Genomic DNA, 19,051 nt, shown 5'->3' on the forward strand with positions numbered 1-19,051 from the left:
TCTGACTGCTCGCGGAAAACAATATCCTAATCTACGATTTGACTCCCTCGAATGGCCTTGACGCTGTGTTATCAGGAACAGGCTGTTCTGAAAAACACCCCTGAGGACACCTCAACGATGGACGCTTTTGACCTCCCTTTCTCTCAACAACACCGGGTGTCGAACTTATATCGGCCCCAGTCCACAAAAACATTTCAACATCACACCCAAGACAATTGGGCATACATGCACGCACCTCCCCTCCCCGCACCACGCCTTCACCACCGCTTGTTTGCTCCAACCCCCCTCCCTCTGTTGCGCATTTGTTGTGATTAAATGTAACGTGTTTATATGTGCATTGCAAATGAGGTTTTTTCCCTTGGAGTCCATCTGGACCCCCTCGCGTGGGTCCAGCCTTTGACTGATATTTTTTTACTCTTCCCCCCTTTCCCAATATCACCTTTTCCCCACCTTTTTTTAAGGAGCGCCGTAAAAATGGCTGCTCCGTTGGCGGTCTCGTCTTGTCTCCCTGTAACGTATGTCTGCTCTTAGTGGGATTGTGCCGAAAATGTACTTTTCAGTTCTTATGTGTCTTGTGCATGTTAAGAATTGACAATAAATCATCTTGAATCTTGAATCTTGAATGAGGACATGAGGACCATAGCAACATGAGGACCATAGCACATGAGGACCATAGCACCATAGCACATGAAGACCATAGCACATGAGTACCATAGCACATGAGGATCGTAGCACATGAGGATCATAGCACATGAAGACCATAGCACATGAGGACCATAGCATATGAGGACCTTAGCACATGAGGACCTTAGCAACATGAGGACCTTAGCACATGAGGACCATTGCACATGAGGACCATAGCAAATGAGGTCTGTAGCACCGTAGCACATGAGGACCCTATCACATGAGGACCATAGCACATTAAGACCATAGCACATGAGGACCATAGCACCATAGCACATGAGGACCATAGCACTGTTATGTCCTTGCAGCGGCTTTGTTTGACCAATTCCACCATTTCTCTTTTATTTTTATTGAAGTATAAACAATTTGCCCCCAACCATTCCTGTACATCATGCAAACAGTTCTGCAGAGTAGTCATGGCAAATTGCATATTGGTATTGTCACAGGCAGATACTATACATCTGAATATTGTCTGTGAAACAGTGAAATTACATCTGAATATTGTCTGTGAAATTTGTTGAAAGGACTAGTTGGTACAATCCCTGGGGACTCTGCATGGCAGGGGCGTCCTCCTCCCTGAGCCAGGCTTGCACCTGAAAACAGTGAAAGTACATCTGAATATGGTCTGTGAAACAGTGAAAGTACATCTGAATATGGTCTGTGAAACAGTGAAAGTACATCTGAATATGGTCTGTGAAACAGTGAAAGTACATCTGAATAATGTCTGTGAAACAATTAAAGTACATCTGAATATCCTGTGTGAAACAGTGAAAGTTAATCTGAATATGGTCTGTGAAACAGTGAAAGTACATCTGAATATGGTCTGTGAAACAGTGAAAGTACATCTGAATATGGTCTGTGAAACAGTGAAAGTACATCTGAATATTGTCTGTGAAACAGTTAAAGTACATCTGAATATCCTCTGTGAAACAGTGAACGTACATCTGAATAATGTCTGTGAAACAATTAAAGTACATCTGAATATCCTGTGTGAAACAGTGAAAGTTAATCTGAATATGGTCTGTGAAACAGTGAAAGTACATCTGAATATGGTCTGTGAAACAGTGAAAGTATATCTGAATATGGTCTGTGAAACAGTGAAAGTACATCTGAATATGGTCTGTGAAACAGTGAAAGTACATCTAAATATGGTCTGTGAAACAGTGAAAGTACTTCTGAATATGGTCTGTGAAACAGTGAAAGTACATCTGAATATGGTCTGTGAAACTGTGAAAGTACATCTGAATATGGTCTGTGAAACAGTTAAAGTACATCTGAATATGGTCTGTGAAACAGTGAAAGTACATCTGAATATGGTCTGTGAAACAGTGAAAGTACATCTGGATATGGTCTGTGAAACAGTGAAAGTACATCTGGATATGGTCTGTGAAACAGTGAAAGTACATCTGGATATGGTCTGTAAAACAGTGAAAGTACATCTGAATATCGTTTGTGAAACAGTGAAAGTACATCTGAATATGGTCTGTGAAACAGTGAAAGTAAATCTGGATATGATCTGTGAAACAGTGAAAGTACATCTCAATATGGTCTGTGAAACAGTGAAAGTACATCTGAATATGGTCTGTGAAACAGTGAAAGTACATCTGAATATGGTCTGTGAAACAGTGAAAAGAGAAATTGTGCTTTTTAAAAACAGCACCCAGGGGAAGCGTGTATAAAGAAAAGAGGACAGGTGCTAAACTTGAACCTTGGGGTACACCACACTTAAGGGCAGACTCAGAGGGGGAGTACTGGCCCAGGTTTACAGAGAAACTCCTGCTGGTGAAAAATGACTAGAACCATTTTAGAGCGCTACACTTAATACCCACACAAGACTCAAGGCCAATTGAAAGAATGCGGTGGTCCACAGCAGTGAAATGTAAAATCACAAGAACTGCAGATTGACCTGAGTCCACAGATAAAACTGCAGATTGACATGAGTCCACAGATAAAACTGCAGATTGACATGAGTCCACAGATAAAACTGCAGATTGACATGAGTCCACAGATAAAACTGCAGATTGACATGAGTCCACAGATAAAACTGCAGATTGACCTGAGTTCACAGATAAAAGCAAGTCATTCAAAGGGCAGTTTCTGTGCTATGTTGTGATTTAAAACCAGACTGAAATGTTTCCCCAATATCATTTGAGTTCAGATAAGGAAGAAGTTGACCAATAACCTTCTCTAGGACCTAGGATAACAATGGCAACTTTGAGAGTGGTCTACAATGTGATAAAATATTGGGATCAAGATAATTGTTTTTGATTAGTGGTTGGACCACAAGGAGGCTGGGAAGCATCCACACCTCAGGGAGGAATTGACTAGATGGACAATATAACGGCCAATAGAGTTAAAAACATTTTGAAAAAGCTGACGTGGGACATGCAGAGGGTTTGAACTACTGTATTTAGTTAAGTCACTGGCTCAAACCACTGGAAGGCACTAAGACATGTTTCTACTGAGACTGCAGCAGCAAGAAGGGATTGTCTAATCATCTGTGAAAAATGTTAACAATTGTTGACAAAGAGTAGAAGAAGGCACCACACTGTTTGAGTTCAGTGGATTAATAAGCCAGTTCAAAGTGTTAAATAGCACTTAGTGGTTTTTGTTAGACACAAGATTAGGAAAATAGGTGCTCCTTGCTGCCATTTGATATTCTACTAGACTGTCTCTTAATATTTGTAGAGAGACGGAAAGGTTGTCTTTTATCCACTTCGCTCAGCGCGTCGACACGCACGTGTGAGTTGGCGGGTGTTGTCGATCAGGCACGGCTGCGTCATTGGTTTGGTGCGTGTGTTTGAAGGGGGCCAGGACCTCCATGCAGGTGTTACTAAATATCTGGGGTGGAGTTAGGCAAATCCCAATGAGAAAGGATCTCAGATGAGGTGATAGATTTGGAAAACGATGATGCAGTTTGTGGGTAAATTGTGCGTACCCGGAGCTGCCTGGCTTTGTAAGCACCTTACAATATAGCAAAATGTGTTTCAACTTCAGACACATTGCAGCCAAAAGATAAGACAAGGTCCAGTGTGTGTCCTTTGTCATGTGTCCAGCCCGACACCGACTGTGTCAAATTAAGTCTATTAGGCTTAGAAAGTCTTTGGCCAAGGTGCAATTCACAGCAAACATGGATATTATAATCCTGGTATCAAAAATCGATCATAGCTTAAAGCTCGACCGGTTACGAAGTCCGTGAAGACTTTACTGCCCCATCATTACAAAACTTAAGTTCTCATAGTAGCAGCAGACTTAAATCCTCATAGTAGCAGCAGACTTAAGTCCTCATAGTAGCAGCAGAGTTAAGTCCTCATAGTAGCAGCAGACTTAAGTACTCATAGTAGCAGCAGACGTACGTCCTCATAGTAGCAGCATACTTAAGTCCTCATAGTAGCAGCAGAGTTAAGTCCTCATAGTAGCAGCATACTTAAGTCCTCATAGTAGCAGCAGAGTTAAGTCCTCATAGTAGCAGCATACTTAAGTCCTCATAGTAGCAGCAGAGTTAAGTCCTCATAGTAGCAGCATACTTAAGTCCTCATAGTAGCAGCAGACTTAAGTACTTATCGTAGCAGCAGACTTAAGTCCTCATAGTACCAGCAGAGTTAAGTCCTCATAGTAGCAGCATACTTAAGTCCTCATAGTAGCAGCAGAGTTAAGTCCTCATAGTAGCAGCAGACTTAAGTCCTCATAGTACCAGCAGAGTTAAGTCCTCATAGTAGCAGCATACTTAAGTCCTCATAGTAGCAGCAGAGTTAAGTCCTCATAGTAGCAGCATACTTAAGTCCTCATAGTAGCAGCAGACTTAAGTACTTATCGTAGCAGCAGACTTAAGTCCTCATAGTAGCAGCAGACTTAAGTCCTCATAGTAGCAGCAGACTTAAGTCCTCATAGTAGCAGCAGACATGAGTCCTCATAGTAGCAGCAGACTTAAGTCCTCATAGTAGCAGCAGACTTAAGTCCTCATAGTAGCAGCAGACTTAAGTTCTCATCGTAGCATAGCAGCGGACTTAAGTCCTCATAGTAGCAGCAGACTTAAGTCCTCATAGTAGCAGCAGACTTAAGTTCTCATCGTAGCATAGCAGCAGACTTAAGTCCTCATAGTAGCAGCAGACATGAGTCCTCATAGTAGCAGCAGACTTAAGTCCTCATAGTAGCAGCAGACTTAAGTTCTCATCGTAGCAGCAGACTTAAGTCCTCATAGTTGCAGCAGACTTAAGTCCTCATAGTAGCAGCAGACATGAGTCCTCATAGTAGCAACAGACTTAAGTCCTCATAGTAGCAGCAGACTTAAGTCCTCATAGTAGCAGCAGACTTAAGTTCTCATCGTAGCATAGCAGCGGACTTAAGTCCTCATAGTAGCAGCAGACTTAAGTCCTCATAGTAGCAGCAGACTTAAGTTCTCATCGTAGCATAGCAGCAGACTTAAGTCCTCATAGTTGCAGCAGAGTTAAGTCCTCATAGTAGCAGCAGACATGAATCCTCATAGTAGCAGCAGACTTAAGTCCTCATAGTAACAGCAGACTTAAGTACTCATAGTTGCAGTAGACTTAAGTCCTCATAGTAGCAGCAGACTTAAGTTCTCATCGTAGCAGCAGACTTAAGTACTGATAGTTGCAGTAGACTCAAGTCCTCATAGTAGCAGCAGACTTAAGTTCTCATCGTAGCAGCAGACTTAAGTACTCATAGTTGCAGCAGACTTAAGTCCTCATAGTAGCAGCAGACTTAAGTCCTCATAGTAGCAGCAGAGTTAAGTCCTCATAGTTGCAGCAGACTTAAGTACTCATCATAGCAGCAGACTTAAGTCCTCATAGTAGCAGCAGACTTAAGTCCTCATAGTACCAGCAGAGTTAAGTCCTCATAGTTGCAGCAGACTTAAGTACTCATCGTAGCAGCAGACTTAAGTACTTATCGTAGCAGCAGACTTAAGTACTCATAGTTGCAGCAGACTTAAGTACTCATCGTAGCAGCAGACTTAAGTCCTCATAGTAGCAGCAGACTTAAGTCCTCATAGTAGCAGCAGACTTAAGTCCTCATAGTAGCAGCAGACATGAGTCCTCATAGTAGCAGCAGACTTAAGTCCTCATAGTAGCAGCAGACTTAAGTCCTCATAGTAGCAGCAGACTTAAGTTCTCATCGTAGCATAGCAGCGGACTTAAGTCCTCATAGTAGCAGCAGACTTAAGTCCTCATAGTAGCAGCAGACTTAAGTTCTCATCGTAGCATAGCAGCAGACTTAAGTCCTCATAGTAGCAGCAGACATGAGTCCTCATAGTAGCAGCAGACTTAAGTCCTCATAGTAGCAGCAGACTTAAGTTCTCATCGTAGCAGCAGACTTAAGTCCTCATAGTTGCAGCAGACTTAAGTCCTCATAGTAGCAGCAGACATGAGTCCTCATAGTAGCAACAGACTTAAGTCCTCATAGTAGCAGCAGACTTAAGTCCTCATAGTAGCAGCAGACTTAAGTTCTCATCGTAGCATAGCAGCGGACTTAAGTCCTCATAGTAGCAGCAGACTTAAGTCCTCATAGTAGCAGCAGACTTAAGTTCTCATCGTAGCATAGCAGCAGACTTAAGTCCTCATAGTAGCAGCAGACTTAAGTCCTCATAGTAGCAGCAGACATGAATCCTCATAGTAGCAGCAGACTTAAGTCCTCATAGTAACAGCAGACTTAAGTACTCATAGTTGCAGTAGACTTAAGTCCTCATAGTAGCAGCAGACTTAAGTTCTCATCGTAGCAGCAGACTTAAGTACTGATAGTTGCAGTAGACTCAAGTCCTCATAGTAGCAGCAGACTTAAGTTCTCATCGTAGCAGCAGACTTAAGTACTCATAGTTGCAGCAGACTTAAGTCCTCATAGTAGCAGCAGACTTAAGTCCTCATAGTAGCAGCAGAGTTAAGTCCTCATAGTTGCAGCAGACTTAAGTACTCATCATAGCAGCAGACTTAAGTCCTCATAGTAGCAGCAGACTTAAGTCCTCATAGTACCAGCAGAGTTAAGTCCTCATAGTTGCAGCAGACTTAAGTACTCATCGTAGCAGCAGACTTAAGTACTTATCGTAGCAGCAGACTTAAGTACTCATAGTTGCAGCAGACTTAAGTACTCATCGTAGCAGCAGACTTAAGTCCTCATAGTAGCAGCAGACTTAAGTCCTCATAGTAGCAGCAGACTTAAGTCCTCATAGTAGCAGCAGACATGAGTCCTCATAGTAGCAGCAGACTTAAGTCCTCATAGTAGCAGCAGACTTAAGTCCTCATAGTAGCAGCAGACTTAAGTTCTCATCGTAGCATAGCAGCGGACTTAAATCCTCATAGTAGCAGCAGACTTAAGTCCTCATAGTAGCAGCAGACTTAAGTTCTCATCGTAGCATAGCAGCAGACTTAAGTCCTCATAGTAGCAGCAGACATGAGTCCTCATAGTAGCAGCAGACTTAAGTCCTCATAGTAGCAGCAGACTTAAGTTCTCATCGTAGCAGCAGACTTAAGTCCTCATAGTTGCAGCAGACTTAAGTCCTCATAGTAGCAGCAGACATGAGTCCTCATAGTAGCAACAGACTTAAGTCCTCATAGTAGCAGCAGACTTAAGTCCTCATAGTAGCAGCAGACTTTAGTTCTCATCGTAGCATAGCAGCGGACTTAAGTCCTCATAGTAGCAGCAGACTTAAGTCCTCATAGTAGCAGCAGACTTAAGTTCTCATCGTAGCATAGCAGCAGACTTAAGTCCTCATAGTTGCAGCAGAGTTAAGTCCTCATAGTAGCAGCAGACATGAATCCTCATAGTAGCAGCAGACTTAAGTCCTCATAGTAACAGCAGACTTAAGTACTCATAGTTGCAGTAGACTTAAGTCCTCATAGTAGCAGCAGACTTAAGTTCTCATCGTAGCAGCAGACTTAAGTACTCATAGTTGCAGTAGACTCAAGTCCTCATAGTAGCAGCAGACTTAAGTTCTCATCGTAGCAGCAGACTTAAGTACTCATAGTTGCAGCAGACTTAAGTCCTCATAGTAGCAGCAGACTTAAGTCCTCATAGTACCAGCAGAGTTAAGTCCTCATAGTTGCAGCAGACTTAAGTACTCATCATAGCAGCAGACTTAAGTCCTCATAGTAGCAGCAGACTTAAGTCCTCATAGTACCAGCAGAGTTAAGTCCTCATAGTTGCAGCAGACTTAAGTACTCATCGTAGCAGCAGACTTAAGTACTTATCGTAGCAGCAGACTTAAGTACTCATAGTTGCAGCAGACTTAAGTACTCATCGTAGCAGCAGACTTAAGTACTCATAGTAGCAGCAGACGTAAGTCCTCATAGTCGCAGCAGACTTAAGTACTCATCGTAGCAGCAGACTTAAGTCCTCATAGTAGCAGCAGACTAAAGTTCTCATCGTAGCAGCAGACTTAAGTACTCATCGTTGCAGCAGACTTACGTCCTCATAGTAGCAGCAGACATGAGTCCTCATAGTAGCAGCAGACTAAGGTCCTCATAGTAGCAGCGGACTTAAGTCCTCTTAGTTGCAGCAGACTTAAGTCCTGTCAGACCAAAGTTTTGGGTGACAACAACAGTTTTACATTCAGCAATCATGTGAAAAGTTTAACTTTACTGCCCCCATCATTACAAAAACCTTGTCTATAGTAGGTTACGTGTATAGTAGGTTTTGTATATAGTAGGTTTTGTGTATAGTAGGTTTTGTGTATAGTAGGTTTTGTGTAAAGTAGGTTTTGTGTATATTATGTTTTGTGTATAGTAGGTTTTGTGTATAGTAGGTTTCGTGTATAGTAGGTTTTGTCTATAGTAGGTTTTGTATACAGTAGGTTTTTGTATATAGTAGGTTTCGTGTATAGTAGGTTTTGTGTATAGTAGGTTTTGTGTATAGTAGGTTTTGTATATAGGAGGTTTTGTGTATAGTAGGTTTTGTGTATAGTAGGTTTTGTGTATAGTAGGTTTTGTATATAGTAGGTTTTGTGTATAGTAGGTTTTGTGTATAGTAGGTTTTGTATATAGTAGGTTTTGTCTATAGTAGGTATTTATTATAGTAGGTTTTGTAAATAGTATGTTTTGTGTATAGTAGGTTTTGTCTATAGTAGGTTTTGTATATAGTAGGTTTTGTATATAGTAGGTTTTGTCTATAGTAGGTTTTGTATATAGTAGGTTTTGTGTATAGTAGGTTTTGTATATAGTAGGTTTTGTGTATAGTAGGTTTTGTGTATAGTAGGTTTTGTATATAGTAGGTTTTGTCTATAGTAGGTATTTATTATAGTAGGTTTTGTAAATAGTATGTTTTGTGTATAGTAGGTTTTGTCTATAGTAGGTTTTGTATATAGTAGGTTTTGTATATAGTAGGTTTTGTCTATAGTAGGTTTTGTATATAGTAGGTTTTGTGTATAGTAGGTTTTGTATATAGTAGGTTTTGTGTATAGTAGGTTTTGTGTATAGTAGGTTTTGTGTAAGGTAGGTTTTGTGTATAGTATGTTTTGTGTATAGTAAGTTTTGTGTATAGTAGGTTTCGTGTATAGTAGGTTTTGTCTATAGTAGGTTTTGTATACAGTAGGTTTTTGTATATAGTAGGTTTCGTGTATAGTAGGTTTTGTGTATAGTAGGTTTTGTGTATAGTAGGTTTTGTATATAGTAGGTTTTGTATATAGTAGGTTTTGTCTCTAGTAGGTTTTGTCTATAGTAGGTATTTAATATAGTAGGTTTTGTAAATAGTATGTTTTGTGTATAGTAGGTTTTGTCTATAGTAGGTTTTGTATATAGTAGGTTTTGTATATAGTAGGTTTTGTGTATAGTAGGTTTTGTATATAGTAGGTTTTGTGTATAGTAGGTTTTGTATATAGTAGGTTTTGTGTATAGTAGGTTTTGTATATAGTAGGTTTTGTGTAAAGTAGGTTTTGTGTATAGTATGTTTTGTATATAGTAGGTTTTGTATATAGTAGGTTTTGTGTATAGTAGGTTTTGTATATAGTAGGTTTTGTAAATATTAAGTTTTGTGTATAGTAGGTTTTGTATATAGTAGGTTTTGTATATAGTACGTTTTGTGTATAGTAGGTTTTGTCTATAGTAGGTATTTAATATAGTAGGTTTTGTAAATAGTATGTTTTGTGTATAGTAGGTTTTGTCTATAGTAGGTTTTGTATATAGTAGGTTTTGTATATAGTAGGTTTTGTGTATAGTAGGTTTTGTATATAGTAGGTTTTGTGTATAGTAGGTTTTGTATAAAGTAGGTTTTGTAAATATTAGGTTTTGTGTATAGTAGGTTTTGTGTATAGTAGGTTTTGTATATAGTAGGTTTTGTCTCTAGTAGGTTTTGTCTATAGTAGGTATTTAATATAGTAGGTTTTGTAAATAGTATGTTTTGTGTATAGTAGGTTTTGTCTATAGTAGGTTTTGTATATAGTAGGTTTTGTATATAGTAGGTTTTGTGTATAGTAGGTTTTGTATATAGTAGGTTTTGTGTATAGTAGGTTTTGTATATAGTAGGTTTTGTGTATAGTAGGTTTTGTATATAGTAGGTTTTGTGTAAAGTAGGTTTTGTGTATAGTATGTTTTGTATATAGTAGGTTTTGTGTATAGTAGGTTTTGTATATAGTAGGTTTTGTGTATAGTAGGTTTTGTATATAGTAGGTTTTGTAAATATTAGGTTTTGTGTATAATAGGTTTTGTATATAGTAGGTTTTGTATATAGTAGGTTTTGTGTATAGTAGGTTTTGTATATAGTAGGTTTTGTATATAGTAGGTTTTGTGTATAGTAGGTTTTGTTTATAGTAGGTTTTGTATATAGTAGGTTTTGTGTATAGTAGGTTTTGTATATAGTAGGTTTTGTGTATAGTAGGTTTTGTGTACAGTAGGTTTTTTATATAGTAGTTTTTGTCTATAGTAGGTATTTAATATAGTAGGTTTTGTAAATAGTATGTTTTGTGTATAGTAGGTTTTGTATATAGTAGGTTTTGTGTATAGTAGGTTTTGTATATAGTAGGTTTTGTGTATAGTAGGTTTTGTATATAGTAGGTTTTGTAAATATTAGGTTTTGTGTATAGTAGGTTTTGTGTATAGTAGGTTTTGTATATAGTAGGTTTTGTCTCTAGTAGGTTTTGTCTATAGTAGGTATTTAATATAGTAGGTTTTGTAAATAGTATGTTTTGTGTATAGTAGGTTTTGTCTATAGTAGGTTTTGTATATAGTAGGTTTTGTATATAGTAGCTTTTGTGTATAGTAGGTTTTGTATATAGTAGGTTTTGTGTATAGTAGGTTTTGTATATAGTAGGTTTTGTGTATAGTAGGTTTTGTATATAGTAGGTTTTGTGTAAAGTAGGTTTTGTGTATAGTATGTTTTGTATATAGTAGGTTTTGTGTATAGTAGGTTTTGTATATAGTAGGTTTTGTGTATAGTAGGTTTTGTATATAGTAGGTTTTGTAAATATTAGGTTTTGTGTATAGTAGGTTTTGTATATAGTAGGTTTTGTATATAGTAGGTTTCGTGTATAGTAGGTTTTGTCTATAGTAGGTTTTGTATATAGTAGGTTTTGTGTATAGTAGGTTTTGTATATAGTAGGTTTTGTGTATAGTAGGTTTTGTGTACAGTAGGTTTTTTATATAGTAGGTTTTGTCTATAGTAGGTATTTAATATAGTAGGTTTTGTAAATAGTATGTTTTGTGTATAGTAGGTTTTGTATATAGTAGGTTTTGTGTATAGTAGGTTTTGTATATAGTAGGTTTTGTAAATATTAGGTTTTGTGTATAGTAGGTTTTGTGTATAGTAGGTTTTGTATATAGTAGGTTTTGTCTCTAGTAGGTTTTGTCTATAGTAGGTATTTAATATAGTAGGTTTTGTAAATAGTATGTTTTGTGTATAGTAGGTTTTGTCTATAGTAGGTTTTGCATATAGTAGGTTTTGTATATAGTAGGTTTTGTGTATAGTAGGTTTTGTATATAGTAGGTTTTGTGTATAGTAGGTTTTGTATATAGTAGGTTTTGTGTAAAGTAGGTTTTGTGTACAGTATGTTTTGTATATAGTAGGTTTTGTGTATAGTAGGTTTTGTATATAGTAGGTTTTGTGTATAGTAGGTTTTGTATATAGTAGGTTTTGTAAATATTAGGTTTTGTGTATAGTAGGTTTTGTATATAGTAGGTTTTGTATATAGTAGGTTTTGTGTATAATAGGTTTTGTATATAGTAGGTTTTGTATATAGTAGGTTTCGTGTATAGTAGGTTTTGTTGATAGTAGGTGTTGTATATAGTAGGTTTTGTGTATAGTAGGTTTTGTATATAGTAGGTTTTGTGTATAGTAGGTTTTGTGTATAGTAGGTTTTGTGTACAGTAGGTTTTTTATATAGTAGGTTTTGTCTATAGTAGGTATTTAATATAGTAGGTTTTGTAAATAGTATGTTTTGTGTGTAGTAGGTTTTGTATATAGTAGGTTTTGTGTATAGTAGGTTTTGTATATAGTAGGTTTTGTGTAAAGTAGGTTTTGTGTATAGTATGTTTTGTATATAGTAGGTTTTGTGTATAGTAGGTTTTGTATATAGTAAGTTTTGTATATAGTAGGTTTTGTGTATAGTAGGTTTTGTATATAGTAGGTTTTGTATATAGTAGGTTTCGTGTATAGTAGGTTTTGTCTATAGTAGGTTTTGTATATAGTAGGTTTTGTCTATAGTAGGTTTTGTATATAGTAGGTTTTGTGTATAGTAGGTTTTGTATATAGTAGGTTTTGTGTATAGTAGGTTTTGTATATAGTAGGTTTTGTCTATAGTAGGTATTTAATATAGTAGGTTTTGTAAATAGTATGTTTTGTGTATAGTAGGTTTTGTCTATAGTAGGTTTTGTATATAGTAGGTTTTGTATATAGTAGGTTTCGTGTATAGTAGGTTTTGTCTATAGTAGGTTTTGTATATAGTAGGTTTTGTGTATAGTAGGTTTTGTGTATAGTAGGTTTTGTGTATAGTAGGTTTTGTATATAGTAGGTTTTGTCTCTAGTAGGTTTTGTCTATAGTAGGTATTTAATAAAGTAGGTTTTGTAAATAGTATGTTTTGTGTATAGTAGGTTTTGTCTATAGTAGGTTTTGTATATAGTAGGTTTTGTATATAGTAGGTTTTGTGTATAGTAGGTTTTGTATATAGTAGGTTTTGTATATAGTAGGTTTCGTGTATAGTAGGTTTTGTCTATAGTAGGTTTTGTATATAGTATGTTTTGTGTATAGTATGTTTTGTATATAGTAGGTTTTGTGTACAGTAGGTTTTGTGTACAGTAGGTTTTGTATATAGTAGGTTTTGTGTATAGTAGGTTTTGTATATAGTAGGTTTTGTGTATAGTAGGTTTTGTCTATAGTAGGTTTTGTAAATAGTAGGTTTTGTATATAGTAGGTTTTGTGTATAGTAGGTTTTGTTTATAGTAGGTTTTGTGTATAGTATGTTTTGTATATAGTAGGTTTTGTATATAGTAGGTTTTGTGTATAGTAGGTTTTGTATATAGTAGGTTTTGTATATAGTAGGTTTCGTGTATAGTAGGTTTTGTATATAGTAGGTTTTGTGTATAGTAGGTTTTGTTTATAGTAGGTTTTGTATATAGTAGGTTTTGTGTATAGTAGGTTTTGTATATAGTAGGTTTTGTAAATATTAGGTTTTGTGTATAGTAGGTTTTGTATATAGTAGGTTTTGTGTATAGTAGGTTTTGTATATAAAGGGTTTTGTATATAGTAGGTTTCGTGTATAGTAGGTTTTGTCTATAGTAGGTTTTGTATATAGTAGGTTTTGTGTATAGTAGGTTTTGTGTATAGTAGGTTTTGTGTATAGTAGGTTTTGTATATAGTAGGTTTTGTATATAGTAGGTTTCGTGTATAGTAGGTTTTGTTTATAGTAGGTTTTGTGTATAGTAGGTTTTGTGTATAGTAGGTTTTGTATATAGTAGGTTTTGTCTATAGTAGGTATTTAATATAGTAGGTTTTGTAAATAGTATGTTTTGTGTATAGTAGGTTTTGTCTATAGTAGGTATTTAATATAGTAGGTTTTGTAAATAGTATGTTTTGTCTATAGTAGGTTTTGTCTATAGTAGGTTTTGTATATAGTAGGTTTTGTGTATAGTAGGTTTTGTATATAGCAGGTTTTGTCTACAGTAGATTTTGTCTATAGTAGGTTTTGTATATAGTGTTGCGTTACAACTTGAAGTATCTTTGACACACAAAAACGCGTGTGCCGTTTATTCCATCAAAGACGAGACTGAATGACTTCTTACATAAAGAGAATCAAAAAGGCGGTCACAACAAACCCCCACCTTTGGGTAAATCTCTGTAGTCGATGACTGTAGTATCATTGATGAAGTAGATGAGTGCAGTATTATTGATGAAGTAGATGACTGTAGTATCATTGATGCAGTAGATGACTGTAGTATCATTGATGAAGTAGATGAGTGTAGTATCATTGATGCAGTAGATGAGTGTAGTATTATTGATACAGTAGATGAGTGTAGTATTATTGATGCAGTAGATGAGTGTAGTATCATTGATGCAGTAGATGACTGTAGTATTATTGATGCAGTAGATGAGTGTAGTATCATTGATGCAGTAGATGACTGTAGTATCATTGATGAAGTAGATGAGTGTAGTATCATTGATGCAGTAGATGACTGTAGTATCATTGATGAAGTAGATGAGTGTAGTATTATTGATGCAGTAGATGACTGTAGTATTATTGATGCAGTAGTTGAGTGTAGTATCATTGATGCAGTAGATGAGTGTAGTACTATTGATGCAGTAGATGAGTGTAGTATCATTGATGAAGTAGATGAGTGTAGTATTATTGATGCAGTAGATGAGTGTAGTATCATTGATGAAGTAGATGACTGTAGTATTATTGATGCAGTAGATGAGTGTAGTATCATTGAAGCAGTGGACGAGTGTAGTATTATTGATGCAGTAGATGAGTGTAGTATCATTGATGAAGTAGATGAGTGTAGTATTATTGATGCAGTAGATGAGTGTAGTATTATTGATGCAGTAGTTGAGTGTACTATCATTGATGAAGTAGATGACTGTAGTATTATTGATGCAGTTGATGACTGTAGTATCATTGAAGCAGTAGACAAGTGTAGTATTATTGATGCAGTAGATGAATGTAGTATCATTGAGCAAGTAGATGAGTGTAGTATTATTGATGCAGTAGATGAGAGTAGTATTATTGATGCAGTAGATGAGTGTAGTATCATTGATGAACTAGATGACTGTAGTATTATTGATGAAGTAGATGACTGTAGTATTATTGATGCAGTAGATGAGTGTATTATTATTGATGCAGTAGATGAGTGTAGTATCATTGATGAAGTAGATGACTGTAGTATTATTGATGCAGTAGATGAGTGTAGTATTATTGATGCAGTAGATGAGTGTAGTATTATTGATGCAGTAGATGAGTGTATTATCATTGATGCAGTAGATGAGTGTAGTATCATTGATGAAGTAGATGACTGTAGTATTATTGATGCAGTAGATGACTGTAGTATTATTGATGCAGTAGATGAGTGTAGTATTATTGATGCAGTAGATGAGTGTAGTATTATTGATGCAGTAGATGAGTGTAGTATTATTGATGCAGTAGATGAGTGTAGTATCATTGATGAAGTAGATGACTGTAGTACTATTTATGCAGTAGATGAGTGTAGTATTATTGATGCAGTAGATGAGTATAGTATCATTGATGAACTAGATGACTGTAGTATTATTGATGAAGTAGATGACTGTAGTATTATTGATGCAGTAGATGAGTGTATTATTATTGATGCAGTAGATGAGTGTAGTATCATTGATGAAGTAGATGAGTGTAGTATTATTGATGCAGTAGAGGAGTGTAGTATTATTGATGCAGTAGATGAGTGTAGTATTATTGATGCAGTAGATGAGTGTAGTATTATTGATGCAGTAGATGAGTGTAGTATTATTGATGCAGTAGATGAGTGTAGTATCATTGATGAAGTAGATGACTGTAGTACTATTTATGCAGTAGATGAGTGTAGTATTATTGATGCAGTAGATGACTGTAGTATTATTGATGAAGTAGATGACTGTAGTATTATTGATGCAGTAGATGAGTGTATTATTATTGATGCAGTAGATGAGTGTAGTATCATTGATGAAGTAGATGAGTGTAGTATTATTGATGCAGTAGATGAGTGTAGTATCATTGATGAAGTAGATGACTGTAGTATTATTGATCATTAGTATTATTGATCAATATGCAATGTTTCTGCCAGGAAGTGGTTGAAGAACTGCACAGGAAGTTGACTGCTGTCCACGTCCAGCTCAGGAAGTCGGAGCTGAACAGGAAGCATCTGGAGATGTCCAACAAGAAACTGCTGGACTTTGCACAGGTATGGCAACCTCCACCAGGAACAGCCCAACTTTTCCACTACAGAAGTGGCCCGGGGCCCAATGAAATATTAACACTTAACTAGAAAATGTTGATGGGCCTGCTATCTGTGCCCTGGACCTCTGGACCTCTGGTCGGGGGTCATTGGAAGCCGCCATACTTTTAAGATGGCACCGAGTGTCTGAGTCTGCAAGTTTTAGGTTTAACCGTACAGAATGAGCTACGGAGATGGCCTAAAACATTAGCAAGCGAACAATAAAATACTAACACTTAGCACGTTTGATAGCGTTAGCATGTTTCACATACCAAGTTATATGACTCTAAGGTGTATGGCTGCGGAAGTAGAGAAAAAAGTGTAGAATTAGCTGAAAAGTTAGCATGCTATTGTTATCTTGATAGCATGCTAACGTTTGCTTGCTAGCAAATAAGTGTCACATACCAAGTTATATATAAAATTAAAGTGCAAATGAAAATACAGCTTTACAACTTTATTCATAATTTTTTGCACTTAAGAAACTTCTCTAAGGCTTTAAGGCCAGACTTCTTCTGTTTGTGTGATGTTGTCATTACTGCCACAAGTGGTGTAAGAGTGTATTACACCTGAGTACTTGTGTGATGTTGTCATTACTGCCACAAGTGGTGTAAAAGTGTATTACACCTGAGTACTTGTGTGATGTTGTCATTACTGCCACCAGTGGTGTAAAAGTGTATTACACCTGAGTACTTGTGTGATGTTGTCATTACTGCCACCAATGGTGTAAAAGTGTATTACACCTGAGAAACAGACAAAGATTGTCAAAACAATTGAAGAGTTTAAGAAAGATAAACAACTTAAACACAAATTCTAAACTTCGTTTCTCAAAGTTCATCCAGAAAGAGACTTTTGCTCAAGAGTTCCAACTGAGTATTTTTAATGATCAATAAGTTCATCAATAATATTTTCATGAATGATCAATAAGTTCATCAATAATATTTTCATGAATGTTTTTTTTCCTCAGAATGTCCACAAGGTGCTAACAACAACTAGCTTGTTAGCAGACCAACTTGGGTAAGTCATGTGATCATTAGACTCTGTTTAGTGTTTATGTTGGGTGTCATATTGATCAGGTGTCATATTGATCAGATGTCATATTGATCAGGTGTCATATTGATCAGATGTCATGTTGATCAGGTGTCATATTGATCAGGTGTCATGTTGATCAGATGTCATATTGATCAGATGTCATATTGATCAGGTGTCATATTGATCAGGTGTCATGTTGATCAGGTGTCATATTGATCAGGTGTCATATAGATCAGGTGTCATATTGATCAGATGTCATATTGATCAGGTGTTTGATGTCATATTGCCATCAGGAGTAGTGGATCCTCTCCAGCTGCAAACACTCCTCCAGCTCTTCCCGACCACGCCTTGCAGCTGGCTGTGGAGGCCCAAGTGTTGCTGCAGGACATCAGCACTGCTAATGATGATGAAGGTAATCTACACTAACTAGTCTTGTACTAACTAGTCTTCCACTGGAGATTACTTCGATCATCCATCATTTGTTCTCATCTTGGAAATGTTTGTCCTAAAAAGTACAAAAGCAGTGAAGTTGTCACGTTGTGTAAATGGTAAATAAAAAGAGAATACAATGATTTGCAAATCCTTTTTAACTTATATTCAATTGAATAGACTGCAAAAACAAGATATTTCATGTTCACACTGAGAAACGTTGTTATTTTTGTTGTAACACGTGGCTTGGCATTGTCTTGCTGAAATAAGCAGGGGCGTCCATGACAACGATGGCAACATATGTTGCTCCAAAAGCTGTATGTGCCTTTCAGCATTAATGGTACCTTCACAGATGTGTAAGTTACCCATGCCTTGGGCACTAATACACCCCCATAACATCACAGATGCTGCCTTTTACACTTTGACCCTAGAACAATCCGGATGGTTCTTTTCCTCTTTGGTCCACAGTTTCCAAAAACAATTTGAAATGTGGACCGCAGAAGACTTTTCCACTTTGCATCAGTCCATCTTAGATGAGCTCGGGCCCAGCGAAGCGTTTCTGGGTGTTGTTGATAAATGGCTTTGGCTTTGCATTGTAGAGTTTTAACTTGCACTTACAGATGTAGCGACCAACTGTAGTTACTGACAGTGGTTTTCTGAAGTGTTCCTGAGCCCATGTGGTGATATCCTTTACACACTCATGTAGTTTTTAGATGCAGTACAGCCTGAGGGATCCAAGGTGCGTAATATCATGGCTTACGTGCAGTGATTTCTCCAGATTCTCTGAACCTTTTGATGATATTACGGAGCGTAGATGGTGAAATCCCTAAATTCCTTGCAATAGCTGCTTGAGAAATGTTGTTCTTAAACAATTTGCTCAGGCATTTGTTGACAAAGTGGTGACCCTTGCCCCGTCCTTGTTTGTACTGAGCATTTCATGGAAGCTGCTTTTATACCCAATCATGGCACCCACCTGTTCCCAATTAGCCTGTTGACCTGTGGGATGTTCCAAATAAGTCTTTGATGAGCATTCCTCAACTTTCTCACTCTTTTTTGCCAATTGTGCCAGCTTTTTTGAAATATGTTGAAGGCATCAAATTCCAAATGAGCTAATATTTGCAAAAAAATAAAGTTTCTCAGTGTGAACATGAAATATCTTGTCTTTGCAGTCTATTCAATTGAATATAAGTTGAAAAGGATTTGCAAATCATTGTTATTTACCATTTACACAACTTGACAACTTCACTGCTTTTGTACTTTGTAGCATGAAGTAGCTTGCCAGATAAAGTTATGATCATAATAATAAGTTATTTTAATAATAAAGTCAATTGTTTGTACTACAATGAACTACATTGCAGTGTAAACATTTTGGATGTCACAATAGGAACTTTAATATCACACTTGTCATGATTATCATTGAGGTATTGTTGAATGTACTCAAAGTACTTACAGTATATACACATACTGAAGTGGCATAAAACACTGAAAGTGATTGTTCCTATAACCCCTTTGTTTCAAATGTTTGTTCCACTTG

At 36.7% G+C, this 19,051-nt stretch overlaps 1 protein-coding gene across 5 annotated transcripts in view; it reads left to right on the forward strand.

Annotated features, from left to right (window-relative positions):
• Window positions 1-19,051, forward strand: part of si:dkeyp-72e1.9 (syntaxin-binding protein 4) — a 163,614-nt gene that overhangs the window by 131,960 nt on the left and 12,603 nt on the right. For 4 of the 5 annotated variants that reach the window (XM_062050636.1, XM_062050635.1, XM_062050637.1 and 1 more), the window contains 3 exons: window positions 15,910-16,026; window positions 17,024-17,073; window positions 17,382-17,500. In XM_062050636.1, coding sequence (XP_061906620.1) covers window positions 15,910-16,026; window positions 17,024-17,073; window positions 17,382-17,500 — 286 coding nt within the window. Of the gene's footprint in view, window positions 1-15,909; window positions 16,027-17,023; window positions 17,076-17,381; window positions 17,501-19,051 lie in introns of those variants that run through there. The other variant, XR_009826532.1, reaches the window with a different exon arrangement.

This window comes from Entelurus aequoreus, linkage group LG06, assembly GCF_033978785.1.
Source record: "Entelurus aequoreus isolate RoL-2023_Sb linkage group LG06, RoL_Eaeq_v1.1, whole genome shotgun sequence".
Classification (NCBI taxonomy): Eukaryota; Metazoa; Chordata; class Actinopteri; order Syngnathiformes; family Syngnathidae; genus Entelurus; species Entelurus aequoreus.